This window comes from Poromitra crassiceps, assembly GCF_964638095.1.
Source record: "Poromitra crassiceps genome assembly, chromosome: 18".
Classification (NCBI taxonomy): domain Eukaryota; kingdom Metazoa; phylum Chordata; class Actinopteri; order Beryciformes; family Melamphaidae; genus Poromitra; species Poromitra crassiceps.
The window spans coordinates 31,730,870-31,757,438 of NC_139636.1; the positions used below are offsets into that span (position 1 = coordinate 31,730,870).

A 26,569-nucleotide genomic window follows, 5' to 3' on the forward strand; every position below is an offset into this window, starting at 1 on the left:
CCATCAAGCAAGTGTCAGTCCAAGCTAACACTGCAGTGATGAAGCTATCAATCATGAAGCCATCAAGCAAGTGTCAGTCCAAGCTAACACTCCAGTGATGAAGCCATCAAGCAAGTGTCATCCAAGCTAACACTCCAGTGATGAAGCTATCAAGCAAGTGTCAGTCCAAGCTAACACTGCAGTGATGAAGCTATCAAGCAAGTGTCAGTCCAAGCTAACACTGCAGTGATGAAGCCATCAAGCAAGTGTCAGTCCAAGCTAACACTGCAGTGATGAAGCCATCAAGCAAGTGTCAGTCCAAGCTAACACTCCAGTGATGAAGCCATCAACCAAGTGTCAGTCCAAGCTAACACTCCAGTGATGAAGCCATCAAGCAAGTGTCAGTCCAAGCTAACACTCCAGTGATGAAGCTATCAAGCAAGTGTCAGTCCAAGCTAACACTCCAGTGATGAAGCTATCAAGCAAGTGTCAGTCCAAGCTAACACTCCAGTGATGAAGCTATCAACCAAGTGTCAGTCCAAGCTAACACTGCAGTGGCCATCTGCCCGTCCATGTTAGTCAACTGGCCACCACACAGCTGCCTGGTCTTTGCTGTCTTTCCAATTATGGATCATCAATCACTTGATTAAACTAACCTATAACATATCTTACCCTTCTTCCTCCATTGAAAACATTCAGAAGACCCATATAACCTGTCTTGTCTTTTCGCGTTTCCTGTGGCCTGTCTTGCCTTCTCTGATCTAGATTAGGACCGACGGATTAAAATCCTCCATAATGTCGCCTATTCCAAAGTTTAGATGGACTCAAACTACACGATGACAGATTGGCAGCGCCCCCTACCGAACACACACACACACACACACACACAGCGAGCAGCGACAGGTGAATTTGAATTGAATCGTGTCTCGGCATGTACCTCAATGCACCCAAAGCCGGGGTTCAAACCTGGCTCACATCAAATCAACCGCCCGCTCTGACTTCACTTCAAAACTTCACTCAGGACTACCCAGAGAATACTTTTTGACATCCGGGGCTGTATAGCCTCTGATGCCCAGGCCAGCAGGCCTAACGATGCCGCTGCAGAAAACATTGACTGCGTTTACATGGACTTGAGTATCCCGGTTATGAGGCTTATCCTGGTTTTGATCATATTCGGGATATGGCGTTTACATGGAAGAGAGAGAAAGCAGGTTACTCATATCCCTGTATACATGATCAGTACTAGTTTACTACGGTTACTGATCACTGCATGCTATTTGCGCAGGCGCCTGTGATCGTTACAATACAAACCGGGGTCAATATTATTATTATTATTATTTTTTGCTTATATTGGGTGCGTGTGACGTGACGTCATTCACCTTTTTTGGGCAAAGACGTGGGATTCCCTTGGATTCCGTCTTCATGGTGGAGTGTCCCCGTTTGCGTGCAGCGCGCGGCTTTTGCTTTCATTTGAGTCACAACACCTTCGTCCTGTAGTTGAATAGGGCAGCATTTGGATGCTTTCTCCTATCTAAGCTGCCAAGCATTTAATTCTTTCATCACCGAAAGACAAAACTCGGCAAAACTCCATTTCCTCATCGCTCCAGAAGTTAGACTTGGCTGAAGCAGCGCCTGCGCAGGTAGTCTGCTGCAGTCACAAACCAGGATAAGATGTATACATGCAGCAGTATCCCGGGTTCCTTCGGAGTACTCCAGCTAGCATAACCGGGTTTCTCAAAACCGGGATAAGGGCTTATCCAGGTTTCTGAAACCGGGATATGATGTTTACATGCACAAACACAAAAACGGGATACTTCAAAACCCCGACAGTAACCGGGATACTCAAGTCCATGTAAACGCAGTATTGACAGACTTTTATACAAGTGAGGGGGCACAGTGAAGCCAGGGGGGGCACAGTGAAGCGGGGGGGGGCTTTGCCCCCTGGTGAAGCCGGCACTGCAGAAGGTACCACCGCACCCCTTTTAACACCGAGCAGAACTCTCCAGAATCCACTCACAGCTGCTGTAAGGGAAGAACAAGAGGGAACAGAGAGAGAGGAGTCAGGTGTGTAGGGGTGTGTGTGTGTGTGTGTGTGTGTGTGTGTGTGTGTGTGTGTGTGTGTCAGTGGTGGCTGGTGAGCTTGGAAACAGGGGAGGAAGCTAGTGCGGCACTAGCCCCTTTTCCTTTTATAAAAGTAAAAGGTTTTCTGTGCAAGGCGAATAGAAACTCACGTCATATTAATATAATTCAAATACTATTCAACTTAAAAGGTCCCTTCAAAACATATTTTAAGATGCATAAAGACTATACTTTAATCGTCTAGTCTTAATCACTATGGCCCACTAGCTCAGAGAGTTGGATTGCTGTCTAGCAGTTTGGTGCTTGTGGGTTTGAGCCACAGTGACTTTTGAGGTTGTGGGTTCGAGCCTCAGTCAGTTTTGAATGTCGACAGCCAGAGGAAAGAGTCATTTAAAGCCCTGAGAAAACCTCATTCAATCAGTCTGACTTGGTGGCACAGAGAGTAGGCATGCTGCCTGGCAATATTGAGACCTCAGCCACTTTTGCGGTCGTGGGTTCGAGCCTCAGTCAGTTTTGAATAATGACAGGCAGAGGGAAGAGACAAGAGCACCCGGAGAAGAGCTGTGAGTGTGAAGGGCAGCTGGTGGTGTGAAGGAATAATACACACAGTGACACCGGGGCCAGAGGTTGTGGGTTCTAATCCCGTTCCGCTGGCACTGCCTGGAGCTAAGGGGGGGATGTTCTCCCCCCCTGACCTCTGCAGAGACATGAGCAGAGGGTTATGAGACAGAAAACCACAGAGAGCTGAAATTTTACTGACATCGGAAATATGTTTTATGTAACTGTTCTGGTTGCTCCTCCTTGCTGCTGCTAGGCGTAAAAATAACTTTTTGAAAAACTGCTCTAGACTCAGTATATGACATGTCTGGATCTCTTTGCAGTCTGTCCACAGTGTCCATTTCAGTGGATCTGTAGGAGGCGCTGTGTCGCTCTGTGTATCTGCCTGTAGGAGGCGCTACGCTGGTGATGTTAAAGACAGGGCAGTGCTGTAATATGTCTCCTCCATCAGGAATCGAACCAACAGTCTACCTGTCAGACAGAGACAGCGACACAGCCGCTCAGCTGACTGAGCTATGAGCTGTTGGGAGTTAAGCTTCTGATTTCTACACACTGTATTCACACTGACAATAACACAACATAAAGAGTGAGACAGGTGAGATTTCTACCAGTGAGTTTAGCTAGAGTCAGGGACTGACTAGTCTCCTTCATCAGCTTATTTATATCAGTGTTCAAACTACTGGTGATGATAAAGAAGGATCACTGCTGCAGCTTATAATGTGAGTACTGCCCAAAAAAATTTGGGCGTTTTTTTTCTTCGTGTGCGCGCCATACCTGTATACAGTGTGGCATAATTGTGCTTTAAGTAAAACAGTTGTCTAATGGTAAAGTAAAGGCGAAATGAATTATGCAAAGGACAAATAATATGAAAACGAATAAGCAAGAATATGAAAATGGATTAAAAAATGCACATTTTAAATTGCATTTTGCAAATCAGCATCAGTCTTTCATTTGTCAAATTAATTAATTTAATTTAAATGGCTCATTTATAAGCATTTTTATTAATAAGGTTTATAAATAGTTTTATCAAACAGCTCATTTAAAAGCATTTTTTCTTCTAGAAGCCGTCTGGAAGGTGATGTAGCCTACAGTAACCTAAGCGAAAAGCACATTAGATTGTGCACAAAAGAAATCCATGCAGTCAGCAGAGAAATCCTTATCCAAAGCAAAAGATTCCCACCAGGAATAAAAGAACAGACACCGAATTGGGCACTGGGTGGGCAATTTTTCTCTCTCTCTCTCTCTCTCTCTGCTGTCCTCTTCCCCCTTACGTCTAGCTTGACGGTGCAGCTGAGCTGATAAATGCCGACTTGTTCAACGAGCAACAGGTTAGCGGATGTGATAGATAACATCATTATCAGTACAGGGGGACACACTCTCAACAGTGCTGCTGCATCAACATGTTAGTTACATTCCAATTCATCAACTTTGGAGAGTTATTTACCCCCCCCCTTCCCGACATCCTAGGTTGACATGCTTCGTCCCAATCGATTCCTTATTTCTTCTAAATTATTAGGCTACAGACCGCTTTATAGATCCACACTGTTACAGCAGGCAACATCAAACTTAAGTTAGTTAGTTAGTCTGTCAGTAAAAGGCTTGATAGATGAACAAATCAATCAAAAACATTTCACTACGTCCAACATAGGCTACAAGATTCGTTTCATAACGAAACATGCAAATTGCATGTTTCGTTGCAATTTGCTATGCAAATTGCTGTTTCGTTCCACGCTGGTTCCGCGCTGTCAAATTCAGTTTAAAAATGTGCGAGTTTAAGATCGCCAAATGGCGGGCTATTCAGCATAAAACAATATAATACGAAAAAGTAGCACTGCTTGGTGGACGCCGAATTTAGTAGAAGACCCGGATAACTCGAACTGAATTGACTTACTTGAATATCCATGCAGTCTGTAGCCGGTGCGAGTGCAGCCGATGAGGTTAAATTATCCCAGTGTTTGCTTGTGAGCCTCTGTCCTCCGTGTGAACCACGCTGCCCTCTCTAAACTCTGCGTAATACAATGCAACGACTGTCTGGCTTGTGAGCTAACTTACTGCTTGATAATATAAAAGATAGGTTAATAGGAAAAGAGAAAGGGGAAAATATAGGTGCTACTGTCTGTAAATCTATCTATTAGCCTGTCAGGTCTGTATTTCCAATGGAGCGCTGCGGATTCAACAAGATTTTCAGACGTAGGCTATTCAGCATTGGACAATACAGAATGTCAATCACTGTCAGCCATCTATCCAACCAACAACCAATTAGATTTCACCTGGTTTAACCAGGGTAAGGGCGTGCAAACCTCCAGCTCAATGTGATTGGTGGGAAAACACATCACTCTCACGTGTTTCTGTCAGGTTTCTGTGAATTGCAAGTGTTTTTCAACCAATCGTATTTTTCATTAGATAAATGACCAAATAAATAAACACCCACAGGGCGAAGTTTTTTTATCTGCCTACTAAAGGCTGGGACCAGGGCCAGAGTGACTCTCTGCATGGAGCTCTCCTTTCCATCAGTTCAGGTCACTGTTGTTTAAGCATATAAGAATATAATGAATGGAAAAATGAGCGTCTGCACATAAGAAAAAACACATTTGATTGATATTTTATTATAATTTTTTTTTTGAAAAATGAAAAATATAAAAAATAAAAATAAAAAATTATAATATTTTTTTTAATATAAAATCCCCAATCTAATAGAGGAGGACCATCCTCCTATGCCTCACTGGAAAAACCTCCTCTGGTGTGTGTGTGTGTGTGTGTGTGTGTGTGTGTGTGTGTGTGTGTGTGTGTGTGTGTGTGTGTGTGTGTGTGCGTGCGTGCGTGTGTGTGTCCACCTGCTGTCCCAGGGCTTGCATGGAGGTGAACTCAATCTGCTCTCTCTTAATTTTGACCCAGTTCGGTTCGTCAGGGATCAAGAACGCCAACACCAACTTGATCAGGATCAACACGTGCTGCGCACACACACACACACACACACACACACACACACACACACACACACACACACACACACACACACACACACACACACACACACAAATAACAGGGTCAGATGCAATACACATATTGTATATCAATGCAGGGATGCAGAACTATAAGATACAGGCCAACTTATCACAATGCTGCTCTCTGAATTGATTGAGAAGCCAAACGTCGCTGACAGATTTCAGGGTCTATTTTTTCTAATTGACTTTTAATTGATTCAATGCAATTTCAAAAACTATTGTGGCCTCTTCATTAAACTGTCACCACCTGTCGTACTCTATGGAAGGTGACAAAAAAGATCAGCCACTGGCAGATGGCAACTCCACTAGCATGCTTTCTACCATTAGATGTCAGGCTTTACACACAGTTGGGTTTGGGGTTTGAGTTCCCCTTTAACCTGAGAGGTTAAAGGTCACACTGTACCTCCACCAGAACAGCCAAGACGAGGATGTTTGTGCCGTTGACCCCGCCCTCCTGACAGAGCTCTCGTAACCGTGGCGACAGCAGCAACAGCCAGCAGTTTGAAATGACCGAGACAAAGCTGAGAATCTCAAACGCTACCTGAAACACAAACACACCAAGGTTTCATCATCAGAACCTGAAACACAAACACACCAAGGTTTCATCATCAGAACTGTGAATCAAGCATAATTGCGGGGGGATTAATTACATTTACATCAATTCAATGGAAAAGGATGAGTTAAATTCTTAGGACTGTTCTATTTTTTCTTTTGAAAGTTAACAGACGCTAAAGTTCCACATCTGGAAATGCTTCTATTGCGCCTTCAGCAACGTGATGTGACCTGCTCGGACAAAGCTACAGGACAAATGTTGCGGGACGTATCTGGGACGTATCTGGGACGTATCTGGGACGTCGAGGGAGGTGATGGAACCTCTCTGTCATTGGTCAAATCCACTCAAAGACAAAGTACTTGAGAAGAATATCTAAATTCCTGGAGAAGAGGACCATGAGACTTTTAGCTACGTCTTTAATTCAATGTCACTATGACGACACCTGTATATCCTGCTACAGCGGTTTAACTAGAGGATCAAAAGACAGGCTTCAAAAAGCCCCAAAACAAACTAATGAGGGTTATTCTTAACCTCAATCCAAGAACGGACATTAGCCCAATCCATTTGAAAGAGTTGAATTGGCTCCCCGTTGAAAGTAGAGTTCAACAGTTAAAACTCGTCATGGTATATAAAATATTGCATGACCTTTGTCCAAACTATTTTACTAAGTATTTTCAGTTTGTTCGGGACGCTCACGGCCGGAACACGAGTGTAGCGGACGTGAAACTAGCTCATCTAAAAAGCAAGGTTGGTAGAAGTACATTCCTCTACATGGGGGGAGACGAGTGGAACAAGATTCCCGATGAAATTAAGTCTGTGAATACTCTGAGCGGTTTTAAGAACCTTCTGAAAAAATTCCTGCTGAGTAAGCTAGAGTAGTGGGCGCCGCCCACTGGGCGGAGTCTCTTCTTTTATTTAGTTGTATCTCTCATTTTCCTTTCTTCTTGATTGTTCTGTAATGTTCATTTTATGATATGTGTTACTGTTACTGTTAATGTGTTACTGTATGTCCTGTTTTTAAGACCAGGGAGGACCATGTTTGGAAATAAGTGTCCTCACTTTTACATGAGCATGTTTTACATTTTACTGTCTTTTATATCCAAATAAAGTCAATCGATCAATCAATGTGTTGCTTAAAGTGATAATCCGGAAGATTTCACTTTTCTTGTCTCTGACACCACCAGTGGCCATGAGCAGTAATTGCAGTTGAGATCCACACAGTGTTGCATGTTATGTGACATGAAGGGTTTTTCCTTCTTCTTGATAAATTCAAGTTGGCCAGTGGGGGGCGGTAATGCAACGCTTGGACCCCAATCGCACACACATCTCAAAAGAAGAAGTTGGTCAGTGGCGCTCTATTATGGATCCCACTGGAGATTGCTATGACACGTGGGCGGCTGGGCGCCCACGTGTGTGTGTGTGTGTGTGTGTGTGTGTGTGATGCTCACAAGTCATTTTTTGCAAGTCCAAGTCAAGTCTCAAGTCTTTGAGTTTAAGTCCAAGTCAAGTCTCACGTCTTTGGTCACAAGTCCAAGTCAAGTCTCTTATGGAGGAGCGTTCTATCATCTGCTGGATGCCATCCAGTCTGCTTAGAACACTGCACAGCTAAAACTAAGGAATTCAAAGCATGTACTGTATTATCCTCACTCCTTATCTATTAGCATACATTATCAGCATTGATTAGATGACATCAGTAGAGATTTCCTTCATGTTAATGCACCAAAAAATAAAATAAAAAAATAAAGATTGTTCACAAGTCCCAAAACTCAAGTCCAGGTCAAGTCTCAAGTCTTTGAGGACGAGTCTCAAGTCAAGTCTCAAGTCACTGTGAGTAAGACTTAAGTGCTACTCAAGTCCAAGTCCCAAGTCCCAAGTCCAAGTGTGTGTGTGTGTGTGTGTGTGTGTGTGTGTGTGTGCGTGTGTGTTTGACCTTCCAGACCCCCAGGCCGGCCACGGGGGCAGTGAATGGCTTGCGGAAGAGCTTGCAGATCTTGTAGGCGTCAGAGCGGATCTCCGTCATGTTGTTGATGAGCAGCAGCACGGCCGTCAGAGGATAGACGCAGGAGAAAAGACTCAGGTAGCCGAACTGCACCAGGAGCTCGATGTACTCTGCAAACAGGCCCTGTAGAGAGCAGCTACGCTGTCAGCGGGCCTTTTAAAGGGATACCACAACTTTTTGTGGAGTTTGGCTCATTTGCCATATCGCCCACACATAACCAAGATACACAATGCCTTTACCCTCACTCTCCATACAGAATACAGTGAGCTACAGTCTTCCAGTTAGTTATATCGCCAATGAATTGGAGGAAATTGTACAGCCGTTCAAAGTCACCTAAAACACACATTTCTAACAGCGCCAAAAAGCTCTATGTACATGTTATGACTCGGGTACTCACCACGAGATGAAATATGAATCCAAAATGCAGAGAAACACTCTTTTTTTTAAGGTAAATAGATAGCTGGAACTACTTTCTAAACATGGCCGCCAGACGCAGTGATTTCACACTGCGCCTCAAACAAAGAGTAACCGAACTAACAGAGTATGACTGAAGTCACTTCCTTGTTAGCATGAGGCGCTGCATACAGCACATACGCTGTGTGCAGGCAAACAAGGAAGTAACTTGAGTTCATCTTTGTTTAGTTCTCGGTGTGTGGATTTACTACGAAAATGACGTGGATTATTATTTCATCGCGTGGTGTCACCCCATGTACATGTGAGTGTTTGTGTTGCTGTTAGAATGTGTGTTTTTGGTGACTTGAACCGTTTCCTCCAATTCATTGGCGCTACTAACTAACTGGACGTCTGTAGCTCACTGTATTCTGCACGGAGAGTGATGGTAAAGGCATTGTGTATCATGGATATGTAAGGGCGATACGGCAAATAAAACTCCCAAAAGGTTGGCCTATCCCTTTAAGTTCATACTCTGATATTCAAGATGCCAAAAACATTTCACACCCACGGGGAAAACGGGCAGGTTGCGTTGCTTCCGGAATTTGTCCTCCAGCGGGGCGTCCTCCTTCTCGGCCCTGTGGGGGGCGCTGATGAAGCGGTCCACCAGGAAGGGGATGACCACCTCCGTCACCTGGTTCACCAGCTGGCTCACCACCAGCAAGGAGCCCAGACGCTTCAGACAGAGAGAGAGAGAGAGAGAGACATAGAGAGAGAGGGAGGGGGAGAGAGAGAGAGAGAGAGAGAGAGAGAGAGAGAGAGAGAGAGAGAGAGAGAGAGAGAGAGGGAGGGAGAGAGAGAGAGAGAGAGAGAGGGGGGGAGGGAGAGAGAGAGGGAGAGAGAGAGCGAGAGAGAGGGAGGGAGAGAGGGAGAGAGAGAGAGAGAGGGAGGGAGAGAGAGAGGGAGGGAGAGAGAGAGAGAGAGAGAGAGAGAGAGGGAGGGAGAGAGAGAGAGAGAGGGAGAGAGGGAGAGAGAGAGAGAGAGGGAGGGAGGGAGAGAGTATTTCATGACATTCAGGAAGCTGATGTACAGTCTTAGCTTCAACCCAGCTGATGGAAACGCTCTTTATATTAAAAGTCTGCTGCAGCAAAAGTCACACATCTCAGGCAGAGCTCAGATGTTACCTTACGAAGCAGAGGCAGATCCTGCTTGTAGAAGGCAATATGGAAGAGCACAGCAAAGGAGTTGAAGAAGGTGAACTGTAAGCAGAGAGAATATGAATGAAGCTGTGCAAACACGTACAACATAATGGTTTCAATATTCACACATTTCTGGAGAGGAGACGAGAGAAGAGAAGAGAAGAGAAGAGGAGAGGAGAGAAAAGGAGAGGAGAGAAGAGGAGAGGAGAGGAGAGGAGAGGAGAGGAGAGGAGAGGAGAGGAGAGGAGAGGAGAGGAGAGGACAAACTCACCACCAGGACTTTGGTTGTTAGATGGTTTTGGAAGGCCGACTCTTCTCTGTGGTTCTCTGAGGAGAATAGAAGATGCTTGATTGGTTTATCCATCACTATCCTCCATTCAAGAAAAATAACAATACTCAATACTAGATCAAGACAGTGGTGTAGTCTACGTGATACGCAGGTATACGGCGTATACACACTGCGAAATGACTCAGATTTGCTTATGCGCACTGGGAAATGCGCTATGATAAGTATCGTTTTCACTTTCCATCATCTGTAGAGCGCGGGGGGGTCATAGATTGAATGTGATTCTTTTGTAAGTGTTTTTGAACCTTTTGCAGGTAATTTCGAGGTTAATCAGTTAGCATAGTGAAATAATTGTATGTTCCCACGGCACACCTGGACTTTTTGCTGTGCTGTGTTAAAAAAGGCGAGACCATGATCACATAGTCTAGATTTTTGTGATTTTTTTTGGCATAAATTATTATATAGGTGCACTGAATACCCAGGGATGTGATCTAAAATAAGAAAAAAGTCATTTTTGATGTCAGCTTGACTTTAAAAGGGAGCTACAGTGTGCGGACTCTACTCATTTTTTCTATTGCAGTCTTCATTGGGTCCGGCACCTGCCTTTGATTTATTTTTGGGATGTGCGTGTCTCCACTGTTTTTAATAGTTGTGTTAACAGTAAAATGACTACTTCTGTGCTTTGATAAGCTTGTTCAAAATAAAGTGTTTAAATTCAACCTTTTTTCTCATGGTCTTTACTAAAAATAGGTCATTATTCTGAAGCTGTTCTGCACACACACACCACATAATTAACATTGTGTTAATTGACTTTGTGTGTGGGGGGGGGGGGGGGTTGATGCATTTTGCTTAAAAAAATACTGCATGTGATGTGTTCATTGATTGACTGAATTTAATTAATTAAAAAAAATCTGTTTCTGCTCTGTAAATAGTTTACTCTTGTGATCAAAAACACTAATCCAAAGCTCAGTTCTGAAGCTATTCTGTAAATTTGGGGAGGAACAACAACAACAAATGGGTCGAATCTCTGCCCACTTCCACTCAGAGTCAGAGTCAGTATACCCTCTGAAAAAAGGTAGACTACACCACTGGATCAAGACTAGTTTATTTAATCATAACTTCCTGAGTCCACATCTCCCTCAGCACCCCTCTTCCCCACTCACCAAATTCAGTCAGAGACTGTGCCACCATCCTGTAGAGGGTCGCCAGTACGTTAGTATAGACAATGTGGGCCACAGACGGCACATAGAGAAACGTCTGTGACAGCAGGTTGTCCCAGTCCAGGTGCAGCTGCTGCACCAGGGCCTCCCCCTGGTAGAAACCAAACATACCCAGGATCACCAAACCTGCAGGAGAGGAGAGGGGAGGGGAGGGGAGGGGAGGGGAGGGGAGGGGAGGGGAGGGGAGGGGAGGGGAGGGGAGGGGAGGGGAAGAGGGGAGGGGAGGGGAGGGGATTGGAAGAGGGGAGGGGAGGGGATTGGCAGAGGGGAGCAGGAATTGATGAGTCTGTTAAATCAGAGGTTCTCAAATGTTTTTCAGCCAAGGACCCCTGGCTTACAAGATAATATACCGGAGACCCCCTCATTCTGATTTGTGATTTTGGGCTAAGTTTAATTGTTTCCACGGTAATGTGCTTGACTTTTAATTTGATAGGTTTGTTATTAGAATGTAATCCATGAACCATTTTAGATTTAAAGCATAAACTATTTTCGTTGAACTATGAAGATTTTGCAAAAAAAAAAAAAAATCTTTTTTTTTATTACATTACATTTACATTACGTCATTTAGCAGACACTTTTGTTTTGTCCAAAGCGACTTACAATATAACAATTTGTCAACAGTACAGAAAACCACTATGCAACACAATCAATGACAGCCAAGATATTTTGATAGACTAGCACCATGTAGGAAGGAGTTTGAGAAGGAATAAGTAACATGTAGCATTTTATTTTTTAATAATTTTTTTTTTTTACTTGCAAACTTTTCGCGGACCCCCATTTGAGAACCACTGTGTTAAATGAGTGAATGAAAATGATGCGTCCACGCAGAGCTGAAGTACTCGAGTCCGGACTCGGAATCGAGTCCGGACTCGAGACAGATTTTTAATGGTCTTGGTCTCGTCTCGGACTTGGCGTCAATATGACTCAGACTTGAGTCGGTCTCGGGTGAATTAAATGTATGTTACAATCAGAAGATGCCCCCGAGTGTGACAAGCCTGCACAGGTCAGCACCCCACAGCACATACAGTAATAGCCTAGCTACATAGCTATATAGCTATATAGCAGTGGCGTCTATTTCAAAAACTTTGCATGACATAATATTATGTCAATAGTATTCTGCATAGCACACGCAACTCAATTAAGTGCCCATATCAGCGCAGAGGCTATTTATCTGTAGGGCTTACACAGAACCAGCTGCCCCATTCTGATTCTGATTGCTGCTGAGCGTATGGGGCGAGAGGAGCGGACCTCATGTTACTAACTAATGTTACAGACAATCTGAGAATTCTGACTTTAATCTCAAAACTCAAACTTTTTTCTCAAAATTCTGACAGTAACTCGGAATCCTGATTTTATTCTCAGAATCCTGATTTAAAGTTATAATCTCAAAGATTTTCATCTAAATAAAAATAAATAAATAAGAGTCACTCACAATGATGATTGAGGCTATGGTCCTTTGACTTTGCAGTATTATAGTGACATTATGTGACATTAGTAATGTCACATAATGCAACACCGTTTGGATCTCACCTGCAATTACCACTCATCGCAATTACCACTCAATTACCATCTTCGGTAGTATTAAATTGTGTGTGGTGTAAAAAAATAAATAAAATAAATAAAATAAAAATAAAATTTTCAGGTGACCCTATTTGAATTCCAGGCGACCCCATTTAGGGTCGCGACCCTAAGGTTGGGAACCACTGCACTAGATACATGATTCAATAAGTTTTTTTATGTGTTTTATGTCAATTGGAAGGAGGTGACGTGGGCACTTTAAGTGTGGTCACGCAGGGGCACCATGTGGTCACGCAGGGGCACCACCAGGGGCACCATGTGGTCACCCAGGGGCACCACCAGGGGCACCATGTGGTCACGCAGGGGCACCACCAGGGGCACCACACGTGTAGTTTTTTGTATAAATGATGATCTCTTCTTCCTGCCCTCCAACATGCCTTGTGGTGAGGACTCACCTAGGAACAGGCCCACCACGGGGACCGAGGCCAGGCCCACACGCAGGTCCCTCTGCCAGGCGGGGAAGAGCGGCTCCACGCGCCGAGTGACGGGGTTGACCCCCAGCTCTCCCGTGAAGCCGGGCCGCGGCTCGGCGAAGCGCTCGGCCAGGTGCAGGTAGCCCCAGCGGCAGGAGAGCGAGGCGCTGCGCCGCTTCCACAGCTCCATCACCACCGTGGACCACAGCATGCTGAACACAGCCTGGGTCATGTGACCGCACGCAGACAGAGAGTCGTCGTCATCGTCGTCGGCTGTGACCTTTGACCCCGAGACCGAGTCGAGCACCTCCTTCTGAGCCGCACCTGCATCGAGGGTGACTGAATGTTAAGTCAGTCTGTTTTTCATGTCACCTTCTATATGGTTCTCAAACCTTTTCCTGTCAAGGACCCCTAAACTGACACAAATTACACCCCCCATTTGATCAGATTTTGTTCCAGGGTCCCTGTTAAAAATCGCAAACTGGTATCCTGGACTCAATTTCCCACCATGCACCACTCACTCACGTCTCACCTGTTCCACTTCCACCTCATCACACAGCTGCCTACAATCCTCCTAATGACATCACACTGCCTCCTAATGACATCACACTGCCTCCTAATGACATCACACTTAAAAACCCTCTCTTTTCACTCACTCTTCAGAGCTGGCTTGTAGGCCTTATTTTCCATGTGTCCAGAACATTTCACCTACATTGCAACAGTATATTATTATATAATGTATATAATGTATATTCTTCCATTCAACATAGTCCTTTGCAGTGTCAGTCGCCATCTGATCAGATCTTTAGCTTTTAGAAGTTGTATTATAGAAAGTGTATGAAACCCACAACCAAAAGTCATACATTCCATCATTGTTACTTATGGGTGGAATTATAGTGAAAATAAATGACTCCCCTTTTTGCTGGGGACCCCTTGGAACCCCCTCAGGGAGCCCTGGGTGTCGTCAGACCCCACTTAGAGAACCACTTAGAGAACCACTGCTTTAAAATACACTTAGGCCTGTAGGGTCGGATCAACTGGCAACACTTTTGGATGCAAATATATTTATATTGACACTATGGTCCGCAGTTCAATGTTTCTTTTTCTTTTCTTTAATGTTTGCTCTTGCTAAATTCCTCATAAACATTATGTACAACAAAACAATCGCAAATAGACAAAAATGTAAGAATGAAATAAAACTAAAACTAAAGACACACACCTACCTGAGCAGTATGTGAGGGTGAGGCCCAGTATAAAGACACACACCTACCTGAGCAGTATGTGAGGATGAGGCCCAGTATGGCTGGTGGGAGCAGAGACCAGGTGTAAACTAAAGACACACACCTACCTGAGCAGTATGTGAGGGTGAGGCCCAGTATGGCTGGTGGGAGCAGAGACCAGGTGACACACACCTACCTGAGCAGTATGTGAGGGTGAGGCCCAGTATGGCTGGTGGGAGCAGAGACCCTACCTGAGCAGTATATGAGGGTGAGGCCCAGTATGGCTGGTGGGAGCAGAGACCCTACCTGAGCAGTATGTGAGGGTGAGGCCCAGTATAAAGACACACACCTACCTGAGCAGTATGTGAGGGTGAGGCCCAGTATGGCTGGTGGGAGCAGAGACCCTACCTGAGCAGTATGTGAGGGTGAGGCCCAGTATAAAGACACACACCTACCTGAGCAGTATGTGAGGGTGAGGCCCAGTATAAAGACACACACCTACCTGAGCAGTATGTGAGGGTGAGGCCCAGTATGGCTGGTGGGAGCAGAGACCAGGAGACACACACCTACCTGAGCAGTATGTGAGGGTGAGGCCCAGTATGGCTGGTGGGAGCAGAGACCAGGTGACACACACCTACCTGAGCAGTATGTGAGGGTGAGGCCCAGTATGGCTGGTGGGAGCAGAGACCAGGAGACACACACCTACCTGAGCAGTATGTGAGGGTGAGGCCCAGTATGGCTGGTGGGAGCAGAGACCAGGAGACACACACCTACCTGAGCATTATGTGAGGGTAAGGCCCAGTATAAAGACACACACCTACCTGAGCAGTATGTGAGGGTGAGGCCCAGTATGGCTGGTGGGAGCAGAGACCAGGAGACACACACCTACCTGAGCAGTATGTGAGGGTGAGTCCCAGTATGGCTGGTGGGAGCAGAGACCAGGAGACACACACCTACCTGAGCAGTATGTGAGGGTGAGGCCCAGTATGGCTGGTGGGAGCAGAGACCAGGTGACACACACCTACCTGAGCAGTATGTGAGGGTGAGGCCCAGTATAAAGACACACACCTACCTGAGCAGTATGTGAGGGTGAGGCCCAGTATAAAGACACACACCTACCTGAGCAGTATGTGAGGGTGAGGCCCAGTATGGCTGGTGGGAGCAGAGACCAGGAGACACACACCTACCTGAGCAGTATGTGAGGGTGAGTCCCAGTATGGCTGGTGGGAGCAGAGACCAGGAGACACACACCTACCTGAGCAGTATGTGAGGGTGAGGCCCAGTATGGGAGCAGAGACCAGGAGACACACACCTACCTGAGCAGTATGTGAGGGTGAGGCCCAGTATGGGAGCAGAGACCAGGTGACACACACCTACCTGAGCAGTATGTGAGGGTGAGGCCCAGTATAGCTGGTGGGAGCAGAGACCAGGTGACACACACCTACCTGAGCAGTATGTGAGGGTGAGGCCCAGTATGGCTGGTGGGAGCAGAGACCAGGTGTAGAAGTCTAGGAAGCTGAAGTAGAATCCCACCGTGCCTCCGAAATATGCCTGGACTGCATCTAGATAAGAAGACAGCTGTTCAGTGTCAATGTACTACTGTGTGTGTGTGTGTGTGTGTGTGTGTGTGTGTGTGTGTGTGTGTGTGTGTTTTACTGTGTGTGTGTGTGTGTGTGTGTGTGTGTGTGTGTGTGTGTGTGTGTGTGTGTGTGTGTGTGTGTGTGTGTGCGCGCATGTGCGTGTGTTCTACTGTGCGTGTGCGCGCGCGTGTGTGTGTGTGTGCGTGTGTGTGTGTGTGTGTTGTGTGGGGGCAGGCACAGGGCATCGGGGGTTCCTGCACTACACAGGCTGGAGAGAGAGGGGGAGAAGAGAATGAGAGAGGGGGAGAAGAGAATGAGAGAGGGAGACGAGAGAGAGATGGTGGGAGAGAGAGGCAGAGGGAGAGAAAGAGAGAGAGGGTGAGAGAGAAGGTGAGAGAGAGAGAAATGAAAGGGTGAGAGAGAGAGAGAGAGGGGTGAGAGAGAGAGAGAGAGAGAGAGAGAGAGAGAGGAGTTCAAGATGAAGAATAGGCTTCAGAGCTCTCACATGTCTCCTCAGGCGTCACCTGATGCAGAACAAACCCCAAACCCCAAAACATCTCACGGCTTACATTTTAAAACACATTTTGGTTCATTTGGAAATACCACGCAAATAAAACCACTTCGGTCATGTTTATAGGCAACTAAAACAACAAAGACGAGGGAGTGAAGTTACCATGGCCAAACAAACGTTACCTTCCAACCGTTATTAAAATGTCTTTGTGAAACGATAGCATATTTGGCTGTAGGCCAACGTTGCTATCTCACAATTTTGTGGAGACTGGACCATGGCTGCTAGTTCTTCACCTCTAACACACCTCATCTCTTGCTTTGACCCTTGCTTTTGCTTCCTATTGGCTGCTCGTAACACTGGTGTAGGTACAGGATCTATACTCCTATTGGCTGCTCATAAGACTGATGTAGGTACAGGATCTATACTCCTATTGGCTGCTCATAAGACTGGTGTAGGTACAGGATCTATACTCCTATTGGCTGCTCGTAAGACCATAGGTACAGGATCTATACTCCTATTGGCTGCTCATAAGACTGGTGTAGGTACAGGATCTATACTCCTATTGGCTGCTCGTAAGACCATAGGTACAGGATCTACACTCCTATTGGCTGCTCGTAAGACTGGTGTCCAACCCCACTTTCTTCTCTCTCTCTCTCTGTCTTGTCTCTCTCTGTGTCTCCTGTCTCTCTCTCTGTCTACTGTCTGTCTCCGTCTACTGTCTGTCTCCTGTCTCTCTCTCCATCTACTGTCTGTCTCCTGTCTCTCTCTCCGTCTACTGTCTGTCTCCTGTCTCTCTCTCCATTTCCTGTCTCTCTCTCCATCTCAATGTCTCTCTTTCTCTGTCTCTCCTGTCTCTCTCTGTCTACTGTCTGTCTCTCTCTTTGTCTCCTGTCTCTCTCTCTGTCTCCTCTCTCTCTCCATTTCCTGTCTCTCTCTCTCTGTCTCCTGTCTCTCTATGTCTGTCTGTCTCTTTCTCTGTCTCTCCTGTCTCTCTCTGTCTACTGTCTGTCTCTCTCTTTGTCTCCTGTCTCTCTCTCTGTCTCCTCTCTCTCCATTTCCTGTCTCTCTCTCTCTCTGTCTCCTGTCTCTCTATGTCTGTCTGTCTCTCTTGTCTCTCTCTGTCTACTGTCTGTCTCTCTCTTTGTCTCCTGTCTCTCTTTATCTGTCTCTCCTGTCTCTCTCTGTCTCCTGTCTCTGCATGCGTGCGTGTGTGCGTGCGTGTGTGCGTGCGTGCGTGCGTGCGTGTGTGCGTGCGTGCGTGTGTGTGTGTGTGCGTGTGTGCGTGCGTGCGTGTGTGCGTGCGTGCGTGCATGCGTGCGTGTATGTGTAGGCTACTCCACCCACCCAGAGGCTGAGCCAGCTGACTCTCAGAGTACCAGGCTTTACTGAGAGCCTTCAGTTGGTCCTGGTGGTGGAGGGGAAACGTGTCCACAATCACGCCGGCCTGCTCCAGCTTCTGCCCTGAAAAGCCAAACTGTTATTATTTTTGTATTCAGTTGTTTGTTAGAATTCATATTCAATATTACAATATTACATCACAGCTGTACCAGCTATTGTTAGTTTTAGGACCCTCATAGCACTATAAGAACAACCAATTAATTCATAACAATAATAAGAATAATAAGAATTCAAAAGACGTATGCACTTTATGTTCATCAAAATGCCCAACAATTGTCTTTTGTTGCTGTTGAGAAGAGGCCCCACACCCCCATATTATCTATCCGTTTTCCATCCATGCCAAAATGTATGTTTGATGTGTCTCTCTGTATGTCGGAGACCATGTGACTACCCCAAATCCAAAAAAATCTTTCAGGGTTTCAAGTTCAAGTTAAGTTTATTATGATTATTATGATTATGATGATTATTATGATGATGATTATTATTATAAGACCTCTGCCCAAGAGCAGCAATCCTACCATACTTGAAACGTATTGCAATTTTACATGATGCCAGAAATGGTGCCAGGTTTCTTTAATGTTTCCATTCCCATTGATCGAATTGAAAAAGCCACCTGAGGTGATGCTGAGCAGAGCAATTTCATGATCGAATGAGAGGAGAGAGAAGAACTGCTGACGTAGGCAAGAATGAGAGATATCATATAGACGGTTTTCACCAGCTGCAACCCCACAGCACTTCCTTTTCCTCAGCTTCTTCTTCTGTGTTTTATGGCAGTTGGCGTCCTTAAATGTTGCATTACCGCCACCTGAATTGTATCAGCTCCACAGTGCTAACTATTGACAGTGTCCACTTTCTCAGCTATTCAGGGGAAAACACTGACATAGCCTACTTCTATTTCTATGTTTTATTGTTGCTATACGTTTAAATGTAAAGATAGGCCTATGCGTGCAATAACGTACTGATAGTCTGTTCACTCTGTAACATGTAGCTTTTATTAGCCTCTCAGGCTAGCTCCGGACCAGACAACAACGCTTCCTACTACCCAGCGTGAGCATGTCTTTCCGACAGGGGTGGTTGTTATGGCAACTATCAACAACAACAACAACAACAACTACAAGACATAAAGACCAAAAGAGGCTACGTTGTTAATGTGTCTGTCGGAGACACGGCCTAACATTAAAGTCGAGGTGAACCCGTTGGTCACGTGCATCTGAGTCCGTTTCAGACTGAAAACAAATTGAGAGGCGGACCATATACGGTGTCGATGATTTGATTTGACAATTCTGAGGACTGGCTTTGGCATTGGCCAATCCTGGCGTGTTCCACCCCCAAATCGGGTGGGATTTAGCGTGTTGTCGTGCTACGCGAGTGGGATCCGCGGAGTACCAGGCAGCCACCGGCTTCGTGCGGAGCGAGCGGACAATCCGATGCATGGGTGCTGCCCATCCGCCTGGAAACTCCGAGAGGCGACCCCTGACAGCCAGGGAGGCTGTCAGGCTCGGAGGCGTGCGCCATTATCGTTATAAATGTAAATAATATTCCTGGAATGCGTGTTTTAACGAGCCAGTTACATTTCTTTGCATTCTTAGAGATTATAGTTTTTGTTTTTTGTTCATGTTTCTAACAATTGGCCAAGTTAGTAGTTAGTTTATGGGATAGGAATTCTGCCAGATGACAGGCACTAGGCGCCATTTTCTCTTTCCTTTGGAAGAGAAAATTATCCTGAAATGAAGATTTGATTGACAGCTGCATGTCGTGATATGATTGGTTGAAATGGGGTAGAAATTTGATAGTACTAGGTGACGTCAGCAAACTGTACATTACTGTTATCAATGAAATCTTGAAAAATGAACTTTTGATGTGAAAAAGTGTGAAAAACAAAAGAAATTAGACTTTTGTGATTTTGTTTGCATACATTATTAAATAGGCGCACTGAATACCCAGGTATTTGAACTAAAAGAAATGATAAGTCATTTTTGGGTTCAGCTCGACTTTAACATTTAATATGAGCCAAATATCAGCCTGCGCTCAGCTATGTATACAGGAAGCTTACTTATTTAGCTTATTTTTTGCTTCTATCGCATTTTACTACTGTTTATTCTATGCTATGTTGTGTTCTTATTCTGCTTATTTTTGCTTACTATCGCATTTTACTACTGTTTATTTTATGCTAGGTTGTGTTCTGTGAGCGAGCTACTGTAACCTGTCCCAATTTCAAATTCAATCATTAAAGTCTTTCTGATTCTGATCTGAAACCGGATATTCAAGTGGGTTGTGACGGTTGTTATTGTTGTCATGTTAAAACCGTCTATAGGACATGTAGATACTAGCAGGGTGTCGCAGTGACTGACAGGCCAGGAGGAGGAGAGCACAGCACAGACTCAGAGAACAGACCAAGCAGCTGAACACAGACTGCACAGCACAGACTCAGAGAAGCAGCTGAATAGACTTTTGCATATTGATCCATATCCCCTTTCCCTTCATTTTAGATTTGTAATTAATAGGAAATAAAGATATTTTTGATCCTTGAAGAAGCAAGTCCGCTTGCATCTGTATTCGCACCACACAGGATAACTCACAGTCTCTCTTTATGCCTGTTAGCGTTACAAAGTGATCAGTTCTTACAGGTGTTCTAAGCTGTGGGCAGCAGAGGGCAGCAGAGAGTGACCAGTGTAGTGACCAGTTCTTACAGGTGTTCTAAGCTGTGGGCAGCAGAGGGCAGCAGAGAGTGACCAGTGTCCAGACTTACACACGCTGTCTCGGTTGTGCAGGGTGAGGCTGTCCAACATGCCGGGGATCCTCAGGTCCCTCTGTGCTCGCACCCCATCCAGCTCATACTTCACTATGTACTGCCGCTCCGCCAGCGTCAGGAACACTTCCAGGTTGTCTGATACACACATACACGCACGCACACACACACACACACACACGCACACACGCACACACACGGACAGAGATAAACTATGTTGTACATGATTACAGAGTGCCAAAGTCACGCTGGTCGGCATGGGGCTTAAGAGGTTCATTTATCCAACGACATTTCATAAAATCTTTTTAAAGAGAGTTTTACTTGGTCAAACCAAGCGATTCAGCTCTATTCCGAATCACGAGAGACCAGAGAACATTTCACTCAGACCAAAAGGTTCTCTGGTCTCTCCTGATTCTGAATTGAGCTGAATCGCCTGTTTTGACCAAGAAACTCTTTTTATGAGGATTTGACCAAACGTCTATGGAGAAATGAATGGGGAATGAAATCCCTTATGGTGAACACAAGAGGGCGTGGCTTCTGAACACAAGAGGGCGTGGCTTCTGAACACAAGAGGGCGTGGCTTCTTAACACAAGAGGGCGTGGCTTCTGCATTATATTGGCACTGGTGTGCTGCAGTCATAACAACAAGGCCAGGATGCTCCCCATCGTGTATTATTGTGTAACTATGTGTTGTTGTGTACATTGATCATGTGTGTACATCCATCAGGTATTATTGTGTAACTAATGTGTTGTTGTGTACATTGATCATGTGTGTACATCCATCAGGTATTATTGTGTAACTAATGTGTTGTTGTGTACATTGATCATGTGTGTACATCCATCAGGTATTATTGTGTAACTAATGTGTTGTTGTGTACATTGATCATGTGTGTACATCCATCAGGTATTATTGTGTAACTAATGTGTTGTTGTGTACATTGATCATGTGTGTACATCCATCAGGTATTATTGTGTAACTAATGTGTTGTTGTGTACATTGATCATGTGTGTACATCCATCAGGTATTATTGTGTAACTATGTGTTGTTGTGTACATTGATCATGTGTGTACATCCATCAGGTATTATTGTGTAACTAATGTGTTGTTGTGTACATTGATCATGTGTGTACATCCATCAGGTATTATTGTGTAACTATGTGTTGTGCGACAACCAAGTATAGTTTGCTGACAAGCTGGAGAGACAGTTGACGGTCGGAGAGACGGCACCCGGTACGGGATGGGTTTAGCACCCCAGCCTGGCTCTCTCGTGAGGGAGAAATCCACAAATGCTACGGATCAGCCTCCTGAAAATCTGTGTAAAGATCAGCGCAGCCTGGGTCGGGGTCTTAATCGGCCTCGGCTGGGTCTACTGGGCGAGGGTGTATGATGTTGACAGACCCGAAACACCTTACGACCCCAGCTAACATCAGTGATGACGCGTCCCAGCGCATGCTGTAGTATGTATTTTGAACGTTGTTTACATCGGTGCGCTGCCTCACCTGAGTCTTTGAAGTTGTCCCTGTCATGGTAGGAGAAGGCAGCCATGTCCCCGTTGTGGTAGGTCTTACACAGGCCCAGCTCCTCTGCAGCGCGGAGCAGGGTACACCGCGGGGCGGACACCATGATGATGTCCCCGCCCGCATCCTCGCCCGGGTGGGCCAATAACGCAGCACCTGGGGAGGGACAGCAGAGTGGAGGGTCACCAGGAGAACGCTGTGAAGTGAGGAGAAAGGAGAAAGCAAGCAGAGGAGAGGAGGAACGGAGAGAATGCGACAGAAAGAGTGGAGGTGATGATTTTGCCACAGTGAAATACTTCTACTCCTTTTCTGATTGGTTGCTGGACCAGGTGGGGGGTGGAGCTTACGGGGTTACAGTACGCTGATGCGGGAGGCTTGAAGAAGGGCTTCCGGGTGAGAGCGAGGGCTCTAGTCTCGCTCGGGCAAGATGGTAACCTCGTGCGAATGATAATAGACCATCGTGTTTCTCCCTTCCATAATGGAGTTTGTGTTCAGTTTTGTCTGTGTGCTACAGTATGTCCACAGTATGTATGTCCAAATGAACTGTCTACCGGAGCCGGACCGAAGTGCTGGAGGACCCGACCGTCCACCGAGAACCAGCGGGCGACAGATAAGCGGGTTGTACCAGCATCAGGCGCCACCAGACAGCAGGTAAGCTCCACAACAGACAGCAGGTAAGCTCCACACCAGACAGCAGGTAAGCTCCACACCTTCAACTACCTTGTCTGGAAAACTCTCTATTTCTCGAACTACATGCACACGGCGGATCAGACTGCCAGAAGCTAGACAACGAGATAAAGCCGTGGTCATGATAATGTGCCCGGGGTCTTGAATCGGCTGTGACCATTGACTCGATTTGTTTTGATATAGGTCAGCAGCTCAGTCAGGGCCAGGTGGCTCAGTGGTAGAGCTGTCGCCTCACAGTTAGAAGGTCCTGGGTTCGATTCTCGCGTGGGACACTGTGAGCGCTGTGGTTGTGTGTTCCCCCCCATATCTTCAGTGCCTACTGCCCAGGTGGGTTATCTCGTCGTAGGGGCCTTTCTCTCTGTGTGGAGTTTGCATGTTCTCCCCGTGCTCCCCCAGGGGGTTCCTCCGTATATAACCCCCCCACTAAAAACATGCAGAAGATCAGATCGTCATCGTCATCCGACCAGTGACGACAACATCCGAAGTTGGTCCCCGGGCGCTGTACGAGAAAGCGACCACTGCTCCTGGCCTGCCCCCCGGAGGAAAGGACATGCCTGGATGGGTTAAATGCAGAGGACACTTTTCACCGGCCACCGTCAGCATGAGTGTGTTGTGGCCGCATGCATGTATTGTGGTGTTCGTGTGACAATAAAAGACGGGCTTGTCCGTTACGAGAGAGTTTTTTTTTTAGCTGTCACAATGTTTACATCTGTAATAAATATAATATAATAACGCATTTGGACTTGTAGTAGACTCCTCTTCTTGCCAGCAGTCTTCCTATTATTTGACACTAATTTGTAGCCTGAAAAGTAATCTATTCTGTAGTCTGTGGCAGCAGCAGGGCAGTACGTGTTCCTCTCCGAGTTCTTAAACTCTCAGTATCTTTCCTATTTGCATTAACCGACTTGAACAGGCTGCTATTGTGAATCACCCACCTCGGATATTCATTTGATTATAGGAATCATTTAACACAAATCTATATTGGCATCTGATGTGTGAATGATGTGCAAATGATGATCAGATGTTTACATAATGTAGTTGTTGTTGTAGTGTCTAAGGCTTGGATTCTCCTGAGTGACAGAAATAGTCTCCTGATAAGATAAAAAAAAACAATGAAGACAAGATGATGATTACACCCGACCTTTTTGATGCCAAGAGAAAGAGGAGCTCCTACTTAGTCACACTCACCTCCGTCTTTCACCGGAGCGCCGATGAGTTTGACGAGCCACTTCTTGGTCTCTGGACGGACCTGCTCTCCAAGATGCACCAGGACTAACGGCTCCACCTGCCCCGACACACAGCAGGGGCAGCTGACTTTGGTCCAGCCCGGCCCAATGCTGCCGTCACTCAGTCTGCCTAGGACCTTTCCTTCTGGGGTTTTCATCTTCTGGGCCGTGTCGCCACCGTCACCACCTACCGTACCCATGGTGAGACTAGAGAAATGCAGAAGAAAAAGAGCCTTCATCAGCATCATCATCATCATCATCTCCCAGTGAGAGAGCTACAGACATAAATCAACTTCAAAGAAGTATCTATGGATTGCTGTGGCGGTAAAGAGAAGTGGAGCAACTTTTGACATGGTGTTTCCCCACTTCTAGTTCACTCTTTGGTTGTTTTCCTTTTGACACTGCTGTTGAAAATGTGAATGACCCAAAACCCAAATTTGGTCAGAATGTGTGCCTGCTTCTACCTTACTAGCAGCCTGGTGAACTCAGACCTGGAGTTCAGGTGACCGGCTGGTTTACCAGGCTACCTTACTAGTCTAACACTTGATAAAACACTGCTTCCAATCATAGACATAAATAATATGGACGTAGCTATCCCATTACATTTCTTCTCCCTGGTGGAGTTCAAACGTTGGCCGTCAACCGTCTTGGTTTTTCGTCAGCAGAGTGGGAGGCAATGGGTCGAGTCCTTCCGCACCTCACGTGAGATGGGAGTTTCCCAGAGCCGCAGCTCCGCCTCCTATTGGTCCGTGATCGGCAAGCTGCGTGATCACTGGACAGGTGATCTGTCAATCACCCCCTTTTCCTTATCTATTTTACGCCAAACGGGCGAGTTATATAAAAAAACGACCCACCCCCCTACAGTTGTTATGAAAAGGTGAAATTAGCTATATAGACCAAAACCAGGCTGTAAAGATGTTTAATTCTGTGTTTATGTTTATAAACATAAATGTTTAGTCCTGCCTCATGTGGCCATTTGAGGAATTACAGCTTAAACAAAGACTTCCGCATCTTCAGGGGAACGGGGGTGGGCTTGCCCACTCCTTGCAATGCTATCATTCATGCTTCTATTTACAATGACAACTTAATCAAGACGACATGATCAACATGTAAATAGAAGGAACTTGCATTGCAGTTACATATCTAATCAAAAGGCTATTTGGCCTAGACTAGACTAGACTAGACTAGCCTAGACTAGACTAGACTAGACTAGATAGAATAGAATAGAATTATATTCTATGAGCCAGTTTGCCAGACTGAGACACCGTTTTGTTGAGAGAAGCTGGAGAGGATAAAGTTTTGCTCGCTATTATGTCATAACTTGTCCATATCCATGTTAGCAGCAGACTGTCATCCTACAGAATCTGTAGCACAGATGAAGCTATGAAAAAACAACTGTGGAACAGTTTTGTTGTGAGCAATAAGCCAGAACTGACCTACCTGTTACCAGGTGTCCATCTGATCTGTATGCTGCTAACCATTAACAGCCATTGTAAAGTCATAACGCTGGACTGCAATAAACATTCTACTGTAAATACTGTATACTGCATCATTTACATACATATCCACTCAAATGGATCATTTTCCTATTCCTATCATTTGCATCACTGTCATCTATGACCTTATAAGGACACCATGAAACAGGTTCGAGAGCCGTTAGATTGACAGGTGCAAGCGCAACACGCAGCCATAACACTGTACAATGATCTGCATGTTGTGCCTCATCACACACTTGCTGTCATGTCAGTTGCTGGCTGCACAGCACAAATGAGAACTGGTGGTGATTACAACGTTCACACTTCCCAGCACACACACAGACACACACACACACACACACACACACACACACACAGACACACAACACACACACACACACACACAGACACACAACACACACACACACACACACACACACACACACATACACAGACACACCCACACACACACACCCACACACACACACACACACAGACACACACACACACACACACACACACATACACAGACACACCCACACACACACACCCACACACACACACACAGACACACACACACGGCTTCCTCACAACATCACAACTTCCTGTCTTAGCTGGGTGTCACAACATCACAACTCCGCGCTAAGCAGACCTGCAGGGAGAGAAAGAGTGAGAGAGAGAGAGTGAAAGAGAGTGAAAGAGAGTGAAAGAGAGGAGGATTTAGGAAATACAAACCCTGGTGGGACGTTGATGATGAGGTCCTACAGCAGGCGACTCCCCTCCTGAAGGAAAACACAGAAAGAGACAGAAGAACTACATCTCTACAGCTTTCCATGAAGAGTAACCAGGAAACTAACCACAGATTCACACACACACACACACACACACTTACCCAGCCTGGGTGCGTGTGGTTCCTCCCTGCTGTGTGTGTGTGGCAGGAATGCAGA

General features: G+C 45.7%; 1 protein-coding gene across 2 annotated transcripts; it reads right to left on the reverse strand.

The window, feature by feature from the left end:
• Positions 1 to 245: 245 nt before the first annotated feature.
• On the reverse strand, positions 246 to 26,569 carry ano10b (anoctamin 10b). 2 transcript variants are annotated; one of them, XM_083655041.1, is made up of 16 exons: positions 26,515 to 26,569; positions 26,358 to 26,404; positions 24,110 to 24,354; positions 22,217 to 22,390; positions 20,718 to 20,855; positions 17,915 to 18,031; positions 15,925 to 16,041; positions 13,242 to 13,583; positions 11,212 to 11,394; positions 10,034 to 10,089; positions 9,748 to 9,822; positions 9,135 to 9,299; positions 8,105 to 8,296; positions 6,025 to 6,162; positions 5,451 to 5,567; positions 246 to 1,998 (listed from the first exon to the last, which is right to left on the reverse strand). In XM_083655041.1, the coding sequence occupies exons 3-16, from the start codon at positions 24,345 to 24,347 to the stop codon at positions 1,993 to 1,995; spliced, it is 2,058 nt and encodes a 685-aa protein (XP_083511167.1). In that variant the 5' UTR covers positions 24,348 to 24,354; positions 26,358 to 26,404; positions 26,515 to 26,569; the 3' UTR covers positions 246 to 1,992. The 2 variants fall into 2 exon arrangements, with proteins under 2 accessions (XP_083511167.1, XP_083511166.1); XM_083655040.1 differs by having other exon boundaries at positions 246 to 2,001.